This window comes from Apodemus sylvaticus, chromosome 21 (assembly GCF_947179515.1).
Source record: "Apodemus sylvaticus chromosome 21, mApoSyl1.1, whole genome shotgun sequence".
NCBI lineage: Eukaryota > Metazoa > Chordata > Mammalia > Rodentia > Muridae > Apodemus > Apodemus sylvaticus.
Genome location: NC_067492.1, coordinates 25526454 through 25550325, shown reverse-complemented (window position 1 = coordinate 25550325; position 23872 = coordinate 25526454). Strand labels below are relative to the sequence as shown.

The 23872-nt window shown below is 46.9% G+C and overlaps 1 protein-coding gene across 2 annotated transcripts in view; it reads left to right on the top strand.

Annotated features, from left to right (window-relative positions):
- Positions 1–23254, top strand: part of Cdh5 (cadherin 5) — a 43219-nt gene extending 19965 nt beyond the window's left edge. For both annotated transcript variants that reach the window (XM_052166500.1, XM_052166501.1), the window contains exons 3-12: positions 5835–6123; positions 6934–7050; positions 8464–8628; positions 9894–10081; positions 11735–11985; positions 15655–15797; positions 16784–16908; positions 17273–17381; positions 19300–19545; positions 21190–23254. In XM_052166500.1, the coding sequence (XP_052022460.1) occupies positions 5835–6123; positions 6934–7050; positions 8464–8628; positions 9894–10081; positions 11735–11985; positions 15655–15797; positions 16784–16908; positions 17273–17381; positions 19300–19545; positions 21190–21707 (2151 nt within the window). In that variant the 3' untranslated portion in view covers positions 21708–23254. The remainder of the gene's footprint in view (positions 1–5834; positions 6124–6933; positions 7051–8463; positions 8629–9893; positions 10082–11734; positions 11986–15654; positions 15798–16783; positions 16909–17272; positions 17382–19299; positions 19546–21189) is intronic.
- The last annotated feature ends 618 nt before the right edge of the window (positions 23255–23872 follow it).

Here is a 23872-nt window from a genome sequence, read left to right as displayed (position 1 = left end):
TTCCCTGATGACTAAGGATGTTGAACATTTCTTTAGGTGCTTCTCAGCCATTCGATATTTCTCAGGTGAAAGTTCTTTGTTTAGCTCTGTACCACATTTTTTAAGGGGGATATTTGGCTCTCTGGAGGCTACCTTCTTGAGTTCTTTGTATATCTTGGATATAAGCCCTCTGTCGGATGTAGTGTTGGTAAAGATCTTTTCCCAATTTGTTGGTTGCTGTTTTGCCCTTTTGATAATGTCCTTTGCCTTATAGAAACTTTGTAGTTTTATGAGGTCCCATTTGTCAATTCTTGATCTTAGAGCAAAAGATATTGGTGTTCTGTTGAGGAAATTTTCCCCTGTGCCCATGTCCTTACGGATCTTCCCCAGTTTCTTTTCTATTAGTTTCAGTGTGTCTGGTTTTATGTGGAGGTTCTTGATCCACTTGGACTTGAGTTTAGAATTGCAAGCTGGTACTACCACTCTGGAAAGCAGTCTGGCGGTTCCTTAGAAAACTGGGAATGATACTTCCAGAGGACCCCCACTATACCACTCCTGGGCATATACCCAGAGGATTCCCTAGCATGTAATAAGGATACATATGTTCCTAGCAGCCCTATTTATGATAGCCAGAAGCTGGAAAGAACCCAGATATCCCTCAAAAGAGGAATGGATACAGAAAATGTGGTATATATACACAATGGAGTACTATTCAGTCATTAGAAACAATGAATTCATGAAATTCTTAGACAAATGGATGGAACTGGAGAACATCATCCTAAGTGAGGTAACCCAGTCTCAAAAGAACACTCATGGTATGCACTCACTGATAAACGGATATTAGCCTAGAAGCTTGGAATACCCAAGACACAATTCACATATCAAATGATGTCCAAGAAGAAAGAAGGAGTGGCCCTTGGTCCTGGAAAGGCTCAGTATAGCAGTGTAGGGGAATACCAAAACAGGAAAGTGGGAAGGGGTGGATTGGGGAACAGGAGGAAGGAAGAGGGCTTATGGGACTTTTGGGGAGGGGGGAATCCAGGAAAGCGTAAATCACTTGAATATAAATAAAGAATGTATCAAATAAAAAAAAAAAGAACAGAAAACTTTGTATACCTAGTAAAGTCACTGTACTCCATGCAGTAGTGTCAAATCTGAGCCAAGTGTCTCAGGTGTCACTCATTGGTGTTATGTAGTTCAACAGTACACACAATGCCTAGTGCACGCACAATGCCTAGTGAATGCACAATGCTTTCTAGTGCTCACACAATGTTTTCTTGTGTTCACACAATGCCTAGTGCACACACAATGCCTCCTAGTGCACATACAATGCCTCCTAGTGCACACACAATGCCTACTGCACACACAATGCCTAGAACACACACAATGCCTAGTGTACACCCAATGCCTAGAGCACACACAATGCCTAGTGTACACACAATGCCTAGTGCATACACAATGCCTAGTGTACACACAATGCCTCCTAGTGCTCACACAATGCCTAGTGCACACACAATGCCTCCTAGTGCTCACACAATGCCTAGTGCACACACAATGCCTCCTAGTGCACACACAATGCCTAGTGTACACACAATGCCTAGTGCACACACAATGCCTACTGCACACACAATGCCTCCTAGTGCACATGTTCTGTGTGGAGAACCAAGGCAGCAGCAAAGTTTTGTGATACAACTTAGGCAAACAATGTCACAGACACTATCACAAGTTGGATTATGAATTATGTTTTTGATCATGGTGCATGAAGAAATGATTCAGTGTTGCCAAATTTTTCACAACTCCTACGTCTGGGCAGGTGACAGGGCATGGGTCAATGATTACAGTTTGAGAACCTGACATCTAGAGAAACCACATATATCAAAGAACCCCACAAGCTGTGTGGAGAGGAGTGTTGTGAAGATACAGAAACAGGTAGAAGAGGACCTTTGAGGGGATGACACAAGTCTGGGCAGGGCACCAGAATGGACTCCCCAATTCCTGCTAAAGGAAGCAGGTGGGGTGGTCTGGGAAGTGTCTACTAACAGCCCCACCCACACCCCCATGACTGGGCACATGGGCTAGTCTGGCTTCCAAAAATGGATTTTTTTTCTGGTGGATGTAAATCCTGCCCCCTGACCAGTCAAAAGGAAAGACGCACATGTAGAATTACACAGAGAGCTCTGTGTCATAGAGGGAAATAGCATTAGTCCAGTTACTGCTTTCCCAATGGGTAGCTGGCCGTGAATCATCCTCTGAGGAGAATGGTCAGCCGTGAGGGAGGTCTGAAGAATGAGTCATGAAGAGCTATCAGAAAGTGGAGGGCAGAGCCAAACAGGACATGCTTTGGAAGGGTAGCAGGCGCTCTGTGTCTTATGATGACTGAACCTATTTGGTACCTAACATGGGGTCAGAGGACTAAAGGAACCGCACGTGATCCCCATCCTGGCTAAAAGAAGAGTATGTACAAGACACAAACACAGGACTCCAAGGTCCCCTCCCAGCTCTGAGGACACAATCTGAAGGAAGCGAGTGTTTATCAAGGTCAAAGTCTGGAGCTTTTGTTTATAAACCTGGATGGACAATGGGAACTGGGAGTAGTCTGCCAGGGCAGGACAGCTGCTGGCATTGCGATATTTCACCCAAACACAATGATATTAGAAGGGGGCGGGGCCAAATCTATACTCCAGTTCAGTGGTGAGAAAAACAGAGAAATTTAAATGGAAGAGCATCCAGTGGGAGTCCTAACCATCATGCCTCCAAACCGTCAAGGTCATCAAAAAATAGACTCTCAGAAACTGTCACCACCAAAATGAAACCATAACGAAATGGCATCTTGGGTGGTGAGTGGGACATAGATACAAGGTGGGAAACAAGGAAATCTGTGTAAGTTAAGGAGCTCTGTGCACTGATGTCTCAAGATTTCTTTAAATCTAAGCTGTAAAAAAACTATCATCTGTTTAAATAATACTGGGTCAATCATGGCAGTGCGTGCTCCAACCCTGGCACTCTGTAGCCTAAGACAAGAAGATGTCGAGTTCAAGGCCAGCCTGGGTTACAAAGACATACCTTGTCAAAGGAAGAAAATAAGGAGGAAGGGAGGGGGAGAGAGAAGGAGGGAAGGAGGGAAGAAAAAAGAAAGGGAAGGGAGGGAGGGAGGTGTGGGGGAGGGGAAGGAAAGAGAAGATTCAGGGAGGGGAAGGAATAAAAGAAGGTCTATGGGGAGAAGGACACTCGTGACATCTGCACTGTTCTGTCCACTCTGCCTTCATGCAGTTCACAGTTCCTGGTTAAGACTGGTTAGTATCTCATGTTAATTTGGGTCTTGTAAGGGGGGGTTTCAGGCTACTGCTTTTCTTCATCCCCTACCACCCTGCACGCCACAGGTTACAGAGCTGGAACATGGCTTCTTGCAGTACCACAATTCCTGCTCTAGGATCTCAGCTAGTCCCAGCTGCTGCTGCCTCCCAGTACCCACTTGAGGGAAAGGGTCTTCCCTCCTCTCGTCTTTCACCTTCCAGAATCCTCTCTGACTCTGCCATCTGGTTTCTTGACCTTCCACCCAGCTGACAGCACCCTCATAGAGGCTCCAATTATTGAACAACTGTTACACTCTAGGGACAGTTCTAGAGCTCCCAGGATTGGTCCACACGCTTCTGGAATCTTCTTCTTCCCCAGAGACTACTGTCCTTGACCGTGGCCACCCTCTCTCTTCTCCCACTTTCTTAACTAGTTCTTACTGCACCCCTGCACACAAGACTATTGCTTCATCTGATCTGAGGCTCTGCCCCTGAGCTGTCAGCCTCAGCTCTGAGCACCAGAATGGGCCTTGAGTATCTATGGGTTCAATAGTGTGCCTGACACCTGGTAGGCATCCAATTTCTGTTTGTTTGCTTTTTTTTTCAAATGGAATTCTGTTTGGGTCATTCTAGCCTTCTAAAAAAGTACTATTTTGAACTCATGAAATACTATAAACATATAGACCGAATATCCTCTGGTTGTAAAAAAAAAAAAAAAAAAAATACTCAGCACTCGAACTTTCTATTACCTTTTGACTTGTGGGTCTGTCATTAGCAATTACTCTCATCTACCTCATTAATATTCAGTGCAAGGTGCTAGGCATACATAGTTTACCCTTAAGGTATTAATAGTATGTGTTATAAAAGAGAAAAGGCTCAGTGGTCTAAGAGGTACAGGACATCCTGAGTTAAACAGAGCTCACGGGAGTTTGTTCTGCAAGTTAGACACTGTAGATCACCAAGAAGAGAGTATTTTATGCATCATTCCAAAAGCAAATTTACTGGGACCAATACTTACTGTGCTGATAAATGTCTGACATCTGGTCTTGCAGGGAGTGTGCAGAACTTGCCAATTCCCACAGTGTAAATACTCTGTCTTCAAGCGGATGCTGTGACATCCCTGAAGGCAGAGTTAGTACAAGGTATACATGGCCCTACCCCATTGAATGTTACCGTTATACTCACATAAAAGACACGGTAACCTCAAAAAACGTGGTCAAGTGCCGGGACATGGTTAGAAACATGAATTCTGAGTATCTGTAAATCTTTGCTTCTCATATATCTGTATGAGTCACATTTCTGTTGCTGTGGCAAAATTCTTAACAAAAGTTCAGGAAGGAAGAGCTTAACTGCGCTCACAGTTCAAAGGTGCAGTCCATCTTGGCGGGGAAGACATAGCGGCACGAGCATCTATAGTCGGAAATCAGAGGGAGATGGCACAGCTGCTTCACTAAGCCAGTGCATAGGGTGGTGACGCCCGCATTCAGTTCGGACCTGCTCATTCCTGTCAACGCTCTCTAGAAAAAACACGACAGACACACCCTCTCCAGAGGTATGTTTCCTAGACTGGTTCCAAATGCTCAAATCCTGGGTCGACAAACCATCTGTTACAATGATTTGTCTCACTGTACACTGAGATATTTTCATTTTTAATATGGCCACGCTTAACAGCCAGATCACAAATATTTCCCCAATTCTAGCCAAGTCTTCAAAGTCATATTGATATAAACCAACTCCAGTACATCACTGGCACATGTCCCGTTTTTTGCAAGGGACAACAAGAGAAGCCAAAGTTTCCTGCCACTCATTTCTGCGTGGGAAGATGTACCCATTGGTGCAAATCGACCTTAGGAATCCAATTAGGTCCATTTTAAAGATGAGATAGTAACAACGCATGTCTTCTTAGGGAGAAAGACACTCTTTATTCTCTGATGGCAAGTGTGTTACTAGGCTCCATTCTAGGCATAGGGCACAGCTAAGAAAGGTCCATCACTTCCATGCTTGCAGTGACCTAGTGAAGACGAGCTTGCTAGTGAAGTTGTTTAGAATGTCAGTGTCACAGTTAGCATCCCTAATCAGCACTACTCGCATGTATGTATGGTCAGCATCGTTGCATCGCAGGTACACACACAAGCACACACACACACTCATGTGTGCACACATACATGCATGCATGCACACGAGCACACACACTCATGTGTGCACACATTCATGCATGCATGCACACAAGCACACACTCATGTGTGCACACATACATGCATGTATGCACACAAGCACACACTCATGTGTGCACACATACATGCATGCACACACACAAGCACACACACACTCATGTGTAACACATACATGCATGCCACACACAAGCACACACACTCATGTGTGCACACATTCATGCATGCATGCACACAAGCACACACTCGTGTGCACACATACATGCATGCATGCACACAAGCACACACACTCATGTGTGCACACATACATGCATGCCACACAAAAGCACACACACTCATGTGTGCACACATAGTGCCCATTCCCAGCTCATGTTGCCTGTTCTTTCCCCAGATCAAGTCCAACGTGAACCGTAAGAATGCAAAGTATGTGCTCCAAGGAGAGTTTGCTGGCAAGATCTTCGGGGTCGATGCTAACACAGGCGATGTGCTTGCCTTTGAGAGGTTAGACCGGGAAAAGGTCCCTGAGTACTTCCTTACTGCCCTCATTGTGGACAAGAACACCAACGCAAACCTGGAACAGCCTTCCAGCTTCACTATCAAGGTGCATGATATAAATGACAACTGGCCTGTGTTTACACGCCAGGTGTTCAACGCCTCTGTGCCGGAGAGGTCAGCTATAGGTACGTGCCTAGTCTTCCCTCTCTCTCTCCCCTCCCCTCCTCAGCACCAGCCTGAGGACACCCTCACATCAGCCACCTCAGTGCTTAGGGTCAGGCTCCAGTAAGCTCAAGGAAGTAATTGCAATGCTGTCTTGTGCCCTTACATGATGTCAAAATGTGTCCCTAAAGGCTAACCTCTGATCTGGTCCCAAACTAAACCCTGACCCTAATCATAGATGGGTTTTAATCCTCATATTGTGCTGAGCACTGACTCTCATGATAGCCTGGACCTTGATCCCAGCCCCAGAGTGTGTCGTCACCCTAGATATGGCTTAGGAGGCACTACCCTCTCATCCTGCTTCCAGAAGGCCTAGGCAAAGAGTGCGTCTCTCTACTCCTCTGTCTGGGATCTGTGCTCAAGGCCGCGGAGCCAGACCTCCCTGAGGGAACCTCAAATTCCAAAGGATGAGAAATGGGATCCCCACCCCTCTGGGAGGCTTTGCAACACCCTTCCCATTCCCACATTCCCACACTTTCAGAAAATGAAAATCTACCCAGACATCACCTAAGTTCCTCTCTCAAACCCAAACATTTTCCCTTCTTCATTTCTCCCGCAAACCCACAAACCACATGTCCTCTGCCCGCTTCATGACTGCTCTGTCTGGGCTGACTCTGGTGGACATTTTGTCCTCGTGATGGCCCCTCTGGCACAAAGCAGCCTTCATTCCCTCAGCTTGGGTGGTAGGAAGAACAGAACCCCATCTACTCCCACCAGGAAATGGGGTGAGGGCCGCAGCCATGAGCACATACACCAGAACTCTCTCTCCACAGGGACCTCTGTCATCCGTGTGACAGCGGTGGATGCAGATGACCCCACTGTGGCCGGCCACGCCACTGTCTTGTATCAAATCGTGAAAGGAAATGAGCACTTCGCCATTGATAATTCTGGTCTGTATGACTGAAGCTTTTGGGCGGGTACCTAGCTGGAGCGATGGGGGAGGGACATGAATATTGCAGGTGCCAATGTAGAGAGAACACTAACCTGATAGGTGTCACCAGCCACTGATCCAGAGAAGGAATGCATAATACAAATAAAGACATGTTGGAGTGGGTTAGGGGAGAAGGAAGCAGACAAGTGCCCACAGCATGTCCTCAAGTCCAGAAAGAAAAATCAGGCCTTTTTCGCCCAAGCATAGACCAGGACTCAACAGAACATACTGGTTGGAAGGGCTTTGTACATGTCCAGAGACGTCTGATTTGAACCCAGAACTGCTACTCAGCTCTACAGCCCTTGGGCAAGTTAACTACCACCTAAGAGCCTTCCTTCCTTTGTCCAGAAAATAGGAAACGCTCACACTCCCTTGTGCAGAAGCTGTGAAGTTGGAATTAGAGTTTGCACAGGCACAGCCGTGCCACATAATGTTTTCATGCCTCGTTAAGAGAAAAACTTTAGACCAATTAAATTTTATCAAGTTTAATTTTTGCAAAGAACAGTTCACAAATTGGGACATCCCAGAAGCCAAACAAGTTCAGAGAAACCCCAGGGCTGTCACAGAGTTGGGCGATATTTATAGTGTAGGAAAAAAAAAAAAAAACCTGCAGTCTAGAAACAGCTCGGTCGGTTCCAGCTGGGATGTCTGCCTTATTTGAATAGCTTTGAACAGGTGGCAGCCTGTGATTAACTGAGGCACAGCTGCTGTGATTGGCTGAGCATACCCCTAAGTTAGGGCTTTAGTTTATTTACATGCTACTAGGTTGCAGTTCTTCACAGGATTCAAGTCTGCAAGTATAGAAGGCTTCTCAGGCCAAATCTGGTGTTTAACAGATTTTAAAAACTGTAAGTACTGAACCTTGGAAGCAAGAAAGAAGGCCAGTTAGTCAAGCCAGACACACTTGTCTTCTAGAAGATGAGCAAATACATAGCAACTGGTGCTTCTGTGCACCAAGTATACATCCCTAACCTATCACAGCACTCTTGGCACTAAAAAGGGCAGTCATTTCTATGTATGTCAATACAGACATCACTAATCAAGTACAGCACTCTCACTAAGATGGCACAGCCAATCATGTTTATATGTACCAAGGCAGACATTACTAATCCATCTCACTCTGAGCCTGGAATTGGCAGTATGGTCTTTCTCAACATAACATTCTCTCTGGCTAGGAACAATATTGGACCATACATTTGGCCAGCTTTTAGCCATACAGGGCAAAGTATGGAGTTAGTGGGCTATAATAGTTCTGGGGTTCTCAATCTTAAATATAGAGTGGAGTCACCTGTGTATTTCTGAAAGAATATGTTCAGGTTTTCTCAAGGCTCCTCAGATAACACAATTCCTGTTGGGACACTCTCTTTTTCAGGACTCATTTTCACAAAGGACAAAAACTTGGACAGAGAGAAGCGGGATGAATACACGGTCGTGGTGGAGACACAGGATGCCCAGGGTCTGCGGGGAGAGTCAGGCACAGCCACTGTGGTGATCAGACTGGAGGACATCAATGACAACTTCCCCATCTTTACCCAGCGTAAGCCCCTCCCATAGGCCTTTAAATAGACAGGGGCGGGGATGATCCAGACTCAGTGATTTAGGAGCTCTCAGAGAGTGCCCCAAATCTCCCTACTTCTTGCTATATCCCAGGGCGCTTCTGAAGCCAGAGTATGGAGACCCTGATGCATCCTAATGCCTTACTCTCAAGGTCACCCAGCTGTCTCCTGATAAGTCCCTTCACAGACCACATTAAAAAAAAAAAAAAAAAAAGAAATACAGCCCTGCTGATGGCACTGCAATGCTTCCTTCAAGTTCCACTTCACAGTTGCCACTGTGAGACAGAAGCAATTTCACCCCGAACCTCTGATAATGAGGCCCCAGCTATAAAATCCCAGAGAATAGGGTACAACCAAAGCCTGATATAAACATACCCACAAATTGAACTTCCCTTTAGAAATTGTCTGTCACCGGGCTGTGGTGGCGCATGCCTGTAATCCCAGCACTCTGGGAGGCAGAGGCAGGCAGATTTCTGAGTTCGAGGCCAGCCTGGTCTACAGAGTAAGTTCCAGGACAGCCAGAGCTATACAGAGAAACCCTGTCTCAAAAAAACTAAAAGCAAAAAAAAAAAAAAAAAAAAAAAAAAAAAAAAAAAAAAAAAAAAAGAAAGAAAGAAAGAAAAGAAAAGAAAAGAAAAGAAAAGAAACTGTCAAGAGCTTTTCCTGGGCCTTTGAGTGAGTGTGGGCAGAAAAATGAGTTGGTATATTCATGGAACCTACTAGTTATGTGGACATTCAGGCCTCAGCTGAACCCAAATTATCTAGTTCTGAAGTACATCTATCGCTTTCTGAAAGCAAGATTTGTCTCTCTTGTCTATTGATGTTCCAGTTTTCCGAATGAGCTAACTCCCTGCTAGCTTGACATGGACAAATGGCAAGACAGGCCTCCTTACCTTGGAACCCAGAATCACACAAGCCTAAGTTCCTTGCCCCAAATAAGGCAGCACATGCCCGTGACCCTAGCATTCAAGAGACTGAGACAGGAGATTTGCAAGTTCAAACCCAGCCTGGGCTACAGAACAAATCTCTATCTCAAAATTCCAAAGGTTAGGGATGTAGTTCACTGATAGAGTACTTGCCTAGCCTGGGTAAGATCCTTGGTCAATCTCTATTGTTTGTTTGTGTGTGCATGCATGCGTGTGTGATAATATTAAGGGACAATGTGTGTGTGTGTGTGTGTGTTAATATGCAGGAACAATTGTCTCATCTATCTCATTAACTCTTTGTGGTACCCTATGTATATCAGCCACATACACATTTTCGGTGCCTGAAGACATCCGTGTGGGCAAGCCCTTGGGCTTTCTGTCTGTTGTGGACCCAGACGAGCCTCAGAACCGGATGACCAAGTACAGCATCATGCAGGGCGAGTACAGGGACACCTTCACCATTGAGACAGACCCCAACCGTAATGAGGGTATCATCAAACCCACCAAGGTATGTAGACCTGCAGAACTGAACCCATTCGTGGGCTGTGGGGGTTGCAGTATCCAAAGTACATGCTCAGGGATCACTTCTGGGCCACAGGCCATTGAAGGAGAGCGTTCTTGTACAGTTCAGAGCTGGCCACAAGCTCCTGGAGACTATAAGCCACACTCTCGGCCTGAGTTGCTCCAGAGATAGAGGCAATACTTTGGGCGTGAGATGTTTATTTGGGCATTAATTCCTAGAAGCCTCAGGAACAAGGATAGGTGGCAATCACTGATGAACAGGTACAAGTGGGGCGCAGACCCATGGAGGCTATATAGAACTTGTCTCAGAATTGCATCAGGAAGAGCGGACTCTGGGCTAAGCAGCCGCAAACCCCGAGGGACTGACAGACAACACTCGTTCTAGTGTCATTTCTCATGTTGTGATAAAAGAACCTTGACCAGAAGCAACTTTGGAGAAGAAGGGGTGTATTTGATTTACAGTTCCAAGTTGAGTCCATTGTTAAGGAAAAGTCACAGTGGCGGGAACTTGAGACAGCTGGTCACATCACACCCACAGTCAAAAGCGAAGGAAATGAATGCACTCAGACTTTCTGTCTGTGGCCCTGGCTATCAGCTAGCTTTCTCCTCTCATACAGTTCAGGACCCGGCCTAGGGAATGGTGCTGCCCACAATGGGCTGGGTCTTCCTACACTAGTTAACAATCAAGAGAATCCCCTACAGACAAGCCCATACGTAACCGATCTAGACAATTCCCCAGTTGAGGTTCCCTTCTCGGGTGATTTCAGATCATGGAGCAAGTTGACATTTAAAAACTCACCAGCAGCTGGATGGTGGTGGTGCACACCTGTAATCCCAGTACTCTGGGGGCAGAGGCAGGTGGATTTCTGAGTTCGAGGCCACCCTGGGCTACAGAGTGAGGTCCAGGACAGCCAGGGCTATACAGAGAAACCCTGTCTTGAAAAAAACAAATCCAAAAACAAAAAAAAAAAAAAAACAAAAAAAAGAAAAAAAAGAAAGAAAGAAAGAAAAAGAAAAACCTCACCAGTACCATGCCCCCAACATTAGCTCCTGTGTCCCCACAGCAGAAATCTATCAGCATGTATGGAAAGAATGTCTACCTGAGGGTACAAGTAGCCATGGACAGTGGCTGCTGCTAACAGCAGGCAGTCTGACTGACTGAATCCAGAAGAGGGAGAGGAGCTTTCATGCTTCCAGAATTTTCAGATAGAGGGCTGGGAACACACAGACAGCCACCAGAGTCCACAAAACTTTCAGACAGTAGGGAAGCTAGACATTCAAACAACAACAAAAAATACTGGTATATTCAAGGCTTCACAATAATGCCAGAGAGGAAGGTGTTGCCTCTGTCTGGAGTACTTTCTGAGAGGGCCTCTTACTACCTGCTTGATAGCAAACTGCTACTCCTTCCTCAAGATGAACAGGAAGAAATTTGCTAGGCAGACAAACACAGAAGTCTCTTGATTTCTCAAAACCAGGAAAGGTACTACCTTCGAATAGAACCACTAGGTTATTGTCCCCTTGAGAGGAGGACTGGGGCCGGGTGTGTCCTTGATCCATAGAACGGGACCAGGTACAGAGGTGGGGCTGGTAAAATGAAAAGCGCTAATGTCAGTGACCGTACTTCCCGCCCGTGCAGCCCCTGGACTATGAACTCATCCAGCAGTACACGTTCTACATTGAGGCCACGGACCCCACTATCAGATTCGAATACCTGAGCAGTACTGCAGGCAAAAACAAAGCCAAGATCACCATCAATGTCCAGGACGTGGATGAGCCCCCAGTCTTCCAGCGCCGCTTCTACCACTTCCAGCTGCCGGAAAACCAGAAGAAACCACGCATCGGCACTGTGGTGGCCAAAGACCCTGACAAGGCTCAGCGCAGCATCGGGTAAGGAAATGGCGCATGCGTGGTGAGAATGCCGTGATGACCCTGGCGTGGATGTTCTTCTGTCTGATGGTCTGAGAGAAGGGCACTGTCTAGCAAAACCTCCATGGAAAGATGCTGAGGCTAGACCCTGGCTCTTTCCACTAACACCCTTCTCCCGTTAGCTCCTGTCTTGTCTGTCTTGTCCGGTCCAGGCCATCCTCTGTTCTTTAAAGGACTTAGGACCTTGACTCACACCGTTCCTGTTTAATGAGGCCATCGTGCAGGAATGGCTTATCTGAAGCCCAGTTACCAAGAATAGCTTAGAGATGTGTCTCCCAAGACACAAAGCCAGAGTGTTGCTTTCGCTTGTGAAACTACACACTTCTATAAAGAGATCCGTGGTAGTTCCCGCTCCCAGCGGGTTCTCGGGTGGGCTGAGTGTCCTTTTCTTCATGGTAACAGGAGCAGACCAATGCACAGCTGCTGCGTTCGTTGTTACAATTGTGTTTTTGCTGTCATTTGCTTTGGCTCGTGTTCTGCACAGTTCATCAATACTTGCTCCTAGCTCGTTTTCCATTGCTACAACTTTATAGTGTGGGCTGGATAATTTATGAGCCGCAGAGCTCTATTTATCTTAAGGGTCTAAAGGCTTGGAAATCCAAAGGGCGTGGTGCCAGCACCTGATTGCTATCTAATGAGGTCTTACTGCAACTTGGGGAGACCTAATGAGTTTGCCAGTGTAGGTCTTTCTTCGTCGTCTTATTATAAAGCCACTAATCCACTGTGGGGGCTCCACCCTCGTGACCTAATCTCAACCCTAATTGTAATTACCTCCAAAAGCTTAATCTCCGAATACCACAAATACATGCATCTGTGGATACAGTTTCTAAAACATGGGCCTTGGAGGGTGTGGAAGGAGACATTCAGCCCTCTGTCCTTGTTCCTCTGTTTTAACTAGATGTCCTTCCTTGACCCTCTGGGACAAAGGGAATGCTCAGACTTCCTGGAGTCACATAATAGTTGGTAGTAAGCATGAATTCAATCCAATCTGTTTGATCCCACACGTGAAGCCAGCTGTGTCAGGCCTACTGAGTAAACATCATCATTACCTCACTGCTGTTATATATTTAACTTCTTACATACACTTGACCCTACCTGTGAATTCCCCACTCTGCCTGTTCCTCTGTGAAACTCTGCTTTAATGGAAGATCATTCTGCTGAGTCTTAATCTGTCTAACAGGAACCCTTCTCTCTCTCTCTCTCTCTCTCTCTCTCTCTCTCTCTCTCTCTCTCTCTCTCTCTCTCTCTCTGGTTTTATCTAATCTGAAATGACCATTCTTACAAATGAGTATTTTTTTTTGTTTCTTTTTTAAAGATTGTGTCTATGTAGCCCTGACTGGCCTTGAACTGCTGTAATCCTATCTCTGCCCCTTTAGTACTGAAACTACAGGGTGTATTCCACCACACTTGGCTTCCATAAGAATAATTTTAATATAGTTTTAAAAAATATTTATATCCTAATGAAGTATTTTTATTCGATTACTCTTTTATTTCTTTATTTATTCTGTGTGTGAGGGGTGGTGCACGCCACAGCACAAACATGGAGGTCAGAGGTCACTTATGGGAGTCAGTTCTCTCATTGGACCATGGAAGACCCAGGGATTAGAACTCAGGTTATCAGGCTTGGCCATAGGTACCTTTGCCTGCCGAACCATTTTGATGGCCTAAGAACTGATTTTATATATCAATTTTGGAAAATCTTTGTTTATTTACAATACTGACATTGGTCAAGAGCCTCCCAAGCACCCTACCTTTCGGGCCACATCTCCAGACTTCTGTTACCTTCCCCTCCCCAACCCCCATTTTCAGACAGGGTCTCAACAAGAGGCCCATGAACTCACTCTATAGCCCAGGCAGAGCCTGATATTCTGCCTCCACTTCCTGGAATTGCAGGCCTGTATCACTAGGCCTGGCAGCATTAGGTCTTCTCGTGGAGAACAAAGCAGTCCCTTCCTATTTGGGTCCATCTCACACATCTGGGGACCCGATTTGACTGTCCTCTATTCCTTGGGATTTATAATTATAATCTTGGCTGTTTCTTTGGTTGGAGCCTTTATTGACTTGGGATTGTTTGGTTTGGTTTTGGTTAGGTTTTCTTGTACTAGTGCTGTGGGGATTGGGGGTGGTGGTCTAATATGTTCTGTGATATAATACAGTTGCATCAAGTCCATTTTTTACTGAAATATCAATACTTCTGTTTTATGTATTTTTAATTTTTCTGTCCAGTTAACTAAGATTTACCACTGTTTTACCTTCGTTAATGTCCTATAACTTCTTTTTCCAGTGCAGAGGATAGAAGCCAGGGTCTGTGCACGCAAAGCCAGGACTCCACGGCTGAGCTCAAGACCTGCCCTTTTGCAACCCTATGAAATCAGCTAGTTTCTTCTTCTTATGCTTTCGACCCTCAGTGCCAGCTTGCCCGTCCTGTTTGCATGTTGTTTCTGTTTGATAAACTCTCCAACTTTTACCTCAGACTTTCCGAGACTACGTGACTTTAAGCTGTCTCTTGAAAGGAGCACGCAGTCGGGCTGGCTTTTAATCTCCACAGAGATGGTTTGTGCTCAGCCTGCTCGCTGTTTTCATCATCTGTGCGGGGCTTGATCTCTCTTGTCTTGTTCTGTATTTCCTGTTTCTCTGTGGGACAGGCTTCCTCTGCTCCTCAGCTTTGCTAGAACCCCCTCCCTTTTGTTTTCCTCATAGACATTTGACCGCAGATTTACTTCTGTCTACAAAATCTTAAATGTTTTCTGGTTAAAAGCATCAGTCACACACGGACCAACAGCTTCATTTCAGTTCCTCCCAAACCAAGTTTCTACTTTTGATTAGGACGTCTCTTAAAGCTTCCAAACAATTCTTTCTTTGCATAATCAGAATCCAACTTTGTGAATGATGTATTTCCTAAATAAAGACACATTTACAAGCAAGCAAACACACACACATATAAAGTCATCCTTTGTCTTTGTCTTTTAAATTTAATGACTCTTAGCTGTACTTATACAGTCTTCAGGTCATAGAGACTTCTCTTCAAAAGTTCCTCCTCTGTGTTCTGGTGTTCACCTTTGTGGGAACATCTGGAATGGGTCTAATTTCCCTTTCTTCGCTGGGAATCTGCTTTTTGTTTATGAGAGTCCAAACCCTCCAGTTGCCTCACACTTCTGGGACATTAAAAGGACGATCAGCATACACCTAACTATTGCTATATTTTTATAGTTACATCCAAATATTGCTTAACCTGTAGACTCAGGCCTTCTACCTATCAAAAAATGTATATCTTGTACTACATCTTCTTTTTTGTCTTTTCAGTAGTAGCAACAATCACACACACACACACACAATTCCAGCTATGGTATAGGTGATTTTAAAGCTACTTACTTAGTTTGAGATGCAGCTGGGTGGAGTCTCGGGTACCTCATCCAATCGTAAGATAACCGCATCCTTTAGGCCGAGCACCACCCTGCTCATGTGGACGTGTGTAGGTCTACTCACTCCGAGTGGTAAGTGTAGAGAACATTATAAAGGAGTGTGGGGAAGGATACAGGGGTCAAATCCTGAAGCACCTTCTCTGTCATGCTGAGGACTGTGGAAACAGCAAAGGATGAAGAAAGCCATGAACCTCTTTCTCCTGGACAGATACTCCATCCGTAAGACCAGTGACAGAGGCCAATTCTTCCGTATAACCAAACAAGGGGACATCTATAACGAGAAAGAACTGGACAGAGAAACCCACGCCTGGTATAATCTGACTGTGGAGGCCAATGAACTGGATTCTAGGGGTGAGTGCCTCTACTTCCCAGACTGTCTGGGCTCTTCTTTTTCCCACATTCTTTCAAAGTCATTATGATGCATCACTTTGGACCTCTAAATGTATTCTAAGGCTCTGGGGAAGCATACTCTACTGGGATATATTGACCTTCCATTTCTGAATGTGTTCCTTAGACCACTATTTTATAGAGCACCCGCAACCTTGTTGGGAGTACAGAATAATAGAGTACCACCCTAGACTGAATGCATCACAGTTTAAGACACTCTGTAATGAAATAGACTGTTCAGGCATCTCTGTGATGAGCCTCAGCGAAGGCACACACCACACACAGACTTTCCGAGGATTTGGTCCAGAGAACACAAAGAAACTCGAAGGCTGTGCGTGGCCCAAATGCTGCATGGTTCTTAATGTTAAGTGCACTTAGCAAGCAATCCTTTGTGCACAGAGAGTTAGCTATGGGGTGTACCAGCAAAAGAGCCAAGAAACAGCTCTCCACTGTAGAGATTGTAAGGTTCTGCAACAATTGGTGTAAATTCTGACAGAGGCAAGGGGACTTGTAACAATCACTCAGCAAAATAATGTTCGCTTTCCCACAGCAACCAGGGCCCTTGGGGGTTCCTGAGAGGGGACGGCATTACTTCAATAAGTGTATGACTATATGTCCAATTGCATTATTTTAATCAATTGTTTCTGTTTGCTTGATTTACTTATTAATTTTTTTACAACCTCTTAAGATGCACTGAGGATGGTTAGCTCTTGAATTCTTATTAGCAAGTTTGATCCCATATGAAGGTCCTACCTGCCCCCCCCTACACACACACACACATACATTGTCTCCCTACACACTCCTTCCATCAGCAACACCATCCTTTGGTCTTTCCTCCTAAAAAACAAAAATGGCCTCCTCCACACATTGCTCCATGACTCTTCACCCAAACATCTTCAGAGTCCAGCATCAGCTGGGCCCAGGAGGATGACAAGCTGTCTCCCCTGCAGGTAACCCTGTAGGTAAAGAGTCCATTGTGCAGGTTTACATTGAAGTTTTGGATGAGAATGACAACCCCCCGGAATTTGCCCAGCCCTATGAACCTAAAGTCTGTGAGAATGCTGCCCAGGGCAAGGTGAGTTGGCCTAAAGTGGGGGAGATGGGGGAGTGGGATGAGTGGGGGAGGTGAGGGGGGCGGGGCAGTGTGTTTTCAAGTAGATGGCATGGGAGAAACCCTTCCTGTCCACCTAGAGTTCCCTAAGCTTAAAGTAACTACATAATAGCCCTGAATAAAATGCTGTTCCCATTTTACAGGAGGAGAAATGGAGGCTCTGGGAGTGTCTGAAGAATAGGTCAGGGATAAGTGAGTGCAGGATGGTAATAGATAAAGTGGCTTTGGGAGACTATAGTGCCACAGGTGACAAGCAGCCACGGTCCTGTCTACACCCACCCTTGACCCACAAAACCACACTGATCGTCCCCCGTCTCTCACATTCCAGCTGGTGGTACAGATCTCTGCCACAGACAAGGACGTGGTGCCAGTAAACCCAAGGTTCAAGTTTGCCCTGAAGACGGAGGACAGCAACTTCACACTCATCAACAACCGCGGTAAGCCTCAGAGCAGGCGGCTGGCTCTTAGAAGGTCGGAGGCGTCAGTTAAGAGTCTTGACACTCTAAGATCAAGCACGAGACCAACAAGGGGTGACAGGTCTCCAGAGGGTCTTTCAAGTAAATGGGGTGTTTTATATAACTTTCACCATATAGATTGTACAGCTGGTCTATGTGGTAGTTGAAGTCACCTGGTCAGGCTTTGTGGTCCATAGGACATGGTCCAGAGGGTCACCATTACCCTGAAGAGGTTTCATTGAAGAGGGACACAGAATGGATACAGGGATGCAGGCAGTCAGCTCAGTCCAAACTATCCAAAGGCTCCTTAGAATACTGGGATCATTCCAAAGAGTCCAACCTGGAACTCGGAAGTTGTGAACCCCAGGAATGGCATGAGCTTTGTTGCAGTTCAGTTGGAATGACTGTCTCCCATAAAGTGTTCCCTGAACAGGATCTGGCCTGCCAATCACAGCATATCATCTATTCAGCCAATCAAAGCCCAGAGAGCCCTGTGAGGTCTGTCGTGGCCAGTCAGAGGTCTGGTGAAGATCCACTTGTTAGAGTGATGACCCGAAGCTGATTTAATTCCGTCTGAAAGTGACCAGGCTTCCACAGCCTCTGCAGCTTTCTAAGAAAAATATATACCCTTAGGTAGGACTATAGCAACTGTTCACCCGAACATGGGAGGAAATCCCTGTCCCTTACTGATGATGCAATGAAGGCTTTGTACCGAAACAGCCCATTGTCGTCTTTGGGGAAGACTAGGGAAGAGGGATCCTGGGCGTGGGGGGCCTGCACTCATCAGTCACAGACCCATCAAGCAAGATGTACACCATGGCCCAGAGCATGAGGAAGATAGCCATGCTGTGCTGGCAGTTAATGACACAACTCAATACTCAGCAACAATACCTGTCATCCCATTCCCACTGTGTACCTTGAATGAACTAAGGACTGGGATCCATTATGGAAAGCTTAGGAGCTACCCCAAACGCTGTCCCATGTGCAACAGTAAGCAAGTCTGTTGGCCTCAGAGTCGTTTGCACACGAATGTTCTGCCTACGGGAGTCTCTCATTTTTCCCAATTTGCTTTTGGCTGTGTGGCTAAGGAAGTCCTCTGACCATTGGTGTTCCAACCTCCCAGGAACCTGGGACAAAAAGCAGATCTGCTCTCCTTTGTCCATAGCCACTGAAGAGCAGCAGCAGCAGCCTGTGTGTGTGTGTGTGTGTGTGTGTGTGTGTGTGTGTGTGAGAGAGAGAGAGAGAGAGAGAGAGAGAGAGAGAGAGAGGGAGAGAGAGATGAAAAGGTAGGGTCTGACAATCAGGTTGTTTATAAAGCTTCCTGGAGGACCCTTCTGTGCAGTAAACCAGTAGTTAGCACTCAGGATGGGGGATATTGGTATAGAAACTGATTCTCAGCTGTAAAATGCTCTGGGACATCCTTTCCAATGACAAATGGGAGTACCACTGGGGAACCAGGCTTGTAAACCCCCTTTGTAATGATTCAGAGGTGGCACTGGGTACAAGAACCAAAAAAACAAAACAAAAAAAAAAAAAAAGCATTATTTTCCCTGAGTGTGTGTGTGTGTGTGTGTGTGTGTGTGTTTGAAACAATACCACAATGAGCCCAGCAAAGGCCCCCGTTTGGATGCTACCAGAGAAGGTGATGTGTACCCACTGAGCACAGAAACAGAAAATTGGGGTCTTATATGCTGACTGAGCCAATCTTTCAGGCTGGGTCAAGGCAACTTCCCAAGGCAACATCCTCTGCAAAGGGACAAGCCTGTGCTCAAGGGGCTCAAACATGAGGCAGGGAACAAAGAGGGCAGTGAAATCACCCAGGAGGAGGCAGCTTCCCGCCGTGGAGCGAGAGAGCAGATGCTCCTGGCCGAGCCTCACTCTGTGGTCTTGCTGCTTGCAGACAACACTGCCAACATCACGGTCAAGTACGGGCAGTTTAACCGGGAGCACGCCAAGTTCCACTACCTGCCGGTGCTCATCTCAGACAATGGGATGCCCAGCCTGACTGGAACCAGCACGCTAACAGTGGCCGTGTGCAAGTGTAATGAGCAGGGCGAATTCACCTTCTGTGAGGAGCTGGCTGCCCAGGCGGGCGTCAGCATCCAGGCGCTGGTGGCCATCTTTCTCTGCATCCTCACGATCACAGGTCAGTCCCATGGGACAGGGAGGAGACACCAAGAGGGCTTCGCAGAAGAGACAGGGTTCTGGTCCTATCCTGCCCCACTCTCGAGTTCACAGTCCTGGTAGAGGTTACAGAGATATAGATGTAGAACCTCACCAGCCCAGTGCTTAATGGGGCAACGGGAAGGAGGGAGGAGCCAACCCTAAGGTCATTCTTCAAGCTAACTCCATTTCCAAAATAACCCGAGGCCCAGTGTATCTCAGTGGCAGAGCAGGTCAGAATGTGTCAGGCACCAGGTTCAATATCGCCATTTCAAAACAAAAAAGAAAAAGAATCCATAACTGACATTCATTCATTTGCTAAATATATTTTTTAGTGTATACTATATTCTGGGTGTTGTTTGGGCACTGGTGTACATTAAAACGGTTATTTATATTATTCATTTATTTTGAGACAAGATCTCACTGTATAGCCCTTGGCTGGCTTCGAACTCACTCTTTAGAGTGCTCAGGCCTCAGATTCCCTTGCCTTTGCCCTTGGAGTGCTGGGATTAAAGTTGTGCGCCACCACTCCTGGCTTTAATTGTTTCTTAAATTCCTTTTGGATGTTTTGAGACTTCCAGCTTGGACCGTCACAGGGGGAGGGGGGGACTTCTTTTGCTTTTATAGAATTCCTCCAGCCTTAATTTTTGTTTTGTTTTGCATTTTTTATTTGTTTTGTTTTTTGCTTTTGTTGTTTTTTTGTTTTTGTTTTTGTTTTTGTTTTTGTTTTGGGGGGGGTTGGTTTTGTTTTTTGTGTTTTTTGTTTTGTTTTTTTGTTTTTTGAGCCTTGTCACTTTCAAGGGCACTTTAGGCTTCACCTAGGTCTGGCATTTCCCAAGATACAGACTTCAGACAAGGATGTGTGAAGGGCAAGCAGCCAGGAAAGGTATCTTACCTGTGTTAGCCAGCCTCATTCCCCCTCCCCCCAGCCCCCCACCTTCCACCCCGCCTCCACCACCACCACCCCCAGAAGTTTCCCTTTAGCATTAGCACCCTGCAGAGTCTGGCTTCTCCAGTTGAGGGCTGACAGCTGACATCCCTTCTAGAAAGTACTTTCTCTATGCTGTACCAGCCCGCTGGGGCTCACTGAGAGGCCAGGATGCCCTGAGACACAGGCGACCTTTGCTCCCAGCCTCTGAGCTTCCCAGTGTGTGCGTTCGTTTCCTGGACCTCTGTGCCAGAGACATTAGAGACCGACTTCCCTTTCATAAGTAATAACGATGATAAAAACATTGATGCCTCCCAAAACATAGAATCTCATCGACACCTTCCCCAAACAGTGTCACAGAGCAATCAATGTATCCACTCTGAAGACAGGAAAGCTACGGCTTGGGGAGGCCACGTTCACTCTTTGTCTTTAACAGATTAGTAACTAACTCAAGGCTAGAAATGCAGAGGAAATGGCTTGAGCCTCATTGAGGGAGCTCTCTACCACAGTTCAAGGATCCGGGGACCTTCCCACACCCATTCCCACCCATTCTTCAGGAGGGTCAGTACTATGCCACTGACTTACAGTTTGAGCCAAACCAAATCTGTTTGCCCAGTCATAGCAGTGGCCCTGGGAGTCTGGGCTGGCCCCACGAACCTGTCTGACCCGCATCTGTTGCTCTGACTTCTTGACTGGCAGTGATCACCTTGCTGATCTTCCTGCGGCGGCGGCTCCGGAAGCAGGCGCATGCGCATAGCAAGAGCGCGCTTGAGATTCACGAGCAGTTGGTCACCTACGACGAGGAGGGTGGTGGCGAGATGGACACCACCAGCTACGACGTGTCCGTGCTTAATTCTGTGCGCAGTGGCTCCACCAAGCCCCTGCGGTCCACGATGGACGCCCGGCCAGCGGTGTACACGCAGGTGCAGAAGCCACCGCGGCTGGCGCCTGGAGTACACGGAGGGCCCAGGGAGATGGCCACCATGATCGAGGTGAAGAAAGAAGAGGCAGACAATGACGGCGGTGGCCCCCCCTACGACACACTGCACATCTACGGCTACGAGGGCGCAGAGTCCATCGCAGAGTCCCTCAGCTCCCTGAGCACCAATTCCTCCGACTCTGACATCGACTACGACTTCCTCAACGACTGGGGACCCAGGTTCAAGATGCTGGCTGAGCTGTATGGCTCAGACCCCCAGGGGGAGCTCATTATTTAGGATTTCCGGTCTTTGAGCCTAGGGACCCAATCCCATTGCAACCTGGATCAGACACCTGACACTGCCTTCCCTGGTTTCCAAGGAGTGACACAGACTCTTTGGCCCAGCACCCCTGTGCCTGTGGGTACCAAAGACCCTTCCATTCCCAAGGTAGCAAATTCCAGGTCCCTTAAATATCCAGGGTCAGAGACACATCTTATTGATGGCCACTCCAAAAACTGGAAAAGTGAGGCTATTCTGGGCTCCCCGCCCCAGACCACCCCCTCATGTACACACATACACACTCCCAATCTATTCCAGACCTCCTGTCCCTTCAAAACTGCCAAGCAAACTGACTATGCTGAACTTCTAGTCTTCCCCAAGGGCCCCTGAGCCCCTGGTAAGGCTGTCTGTCTGAAGGCAGAGGACTGAATAGCTTGTGCTGTGGGACAGGACTCTCAAGCCCAGTCCAGAGGGAGGCTGTAACTGACCCATTATGCCTGCTCTCAGGAGATCCAGCACTGCTGGGCCTCTCTCACACCTACCCCATGCCCAGCTCCTCCCCAGCCCCTCCCCAGGCCTGTCCAGGAAGGAAGGAGACCATCAGTAGCTCCTGACCTTGGGTCCTAAGGTGACCCAGCAGGCCTGCAGCCCCATTTACGGCTTCACTGAGCAATGCCCCATTCCATCGCCTTCAGGGAAATGGCTTGTCGCATTTGAAGCAACTGTGAATTCACGCAGGAAGGAGTGTGGAGACCATAGGTGACAGGTCACAGAGCAAGGATAGCCTCCAACCCACTCACCAGAAAGATCCCAGAAGAGCTAAGAAGCTCCTCTGACACTCAGCCCTGCCCGGGTTGCCTGTGGGAGGCAACTGCCTCGCCTGGTCACTCTCCCTTCCCTTTCTCTTGCTGTCTGCTTATCTCTCGGAGGCTCTGCCAGCCCGGCCAGCGTCCCAAAGCAAATGTAACAACCTCGCAGAGCCACCACAAAACTTGCCTTTTGCCTAGTTGTCACATCTCAGGGAATGAACCCCATCCCAGTCACACCTTGCAGAATGCAAGACCCCCACCCTTTCCAGGAGCAGGGGCATCTCTGCATCTCTCTCCCTTGGAGGGAGTTGAGTAACTTTCCATCGACAGCTGGAGGAAGGGGCATATGGACACAAAGTGGTCCAGGCGAGGCAGAACCGTGCCTTCAGCTCACCCTCCTTTGTGGACCCCCTCCCCCAACAAGGCCTCTCTGAAGGGGACTGTAGATAGCACTGACGTGTGTCTAATCAATAATTAGTTTCTCTTAATTTTTTTTTTACTAATGATACTTATAAGTCTCTAATTCTCACAAACATAGAATAAGGTTTGTTGCGTAATAAGCAGTTTGCTATTTAGGCTAACAATGTTTTTTTTAATTCAGGTTTCTTAGTTAGATGAACAATTCCTGTAAGTCTTTATTTCCTTTTGTAGTCATTGCTGTAAGGATAATGGCTATCTGTTAGTCATTCTGGTGCATGAGATGTACTGGACCTGGTTTTTTTTTTAATATATCTAAATAAAGACATCTTGAAATTCTTCCTTTTCTAGAGCTGAAAGAGCTCCTATGAAACATACGCCTGCATGCATGCAAATGCACACACAGTCGCACACACAGACGTGCATACATGTCTACAACTGCTACCGTTCCTCATTAGAGGAACTCAGAGAGCAAGGGAACTGGTGAGTCACCATGAAAGTGGATTGTGGGGCTAGATAAACGGCTCATTGGTTAAGCAGAAGACCTGAGGTCAGTTCCCAGGATCCCCGTTGGACAGCTTATCTGCATCTCCAGCGGTAGGGCATCCAACGCCCTCTTCTGGCCTTGGAGGGCACCTGCATTCAGTGTGCCTGTGCACACAGAACCAAAAGGTCTAGTCTTTCCAAAAGAAATCGTCTAATAGTGACAGAGAGTGAGCGAGATCCAATTCAGCCTTCTGTCCGCTCATCCTCCCCACCCCCACAATGCTCTGTGCATGCCTTAGGCCACATCTCCAGTACACGCAGCAGTCGGGCTGCTGTTTTGGGAAGGGGAGCTGCAACACCATTTGTAATGAGCAAGGAGGCAGGTTCTTTTCCTGGGCAGATAAGACACACAGCCCTCCGCACACAGGGGCATCTCAGTTCCAAAGACTATGCCGGTGCTTTTCAAACCCC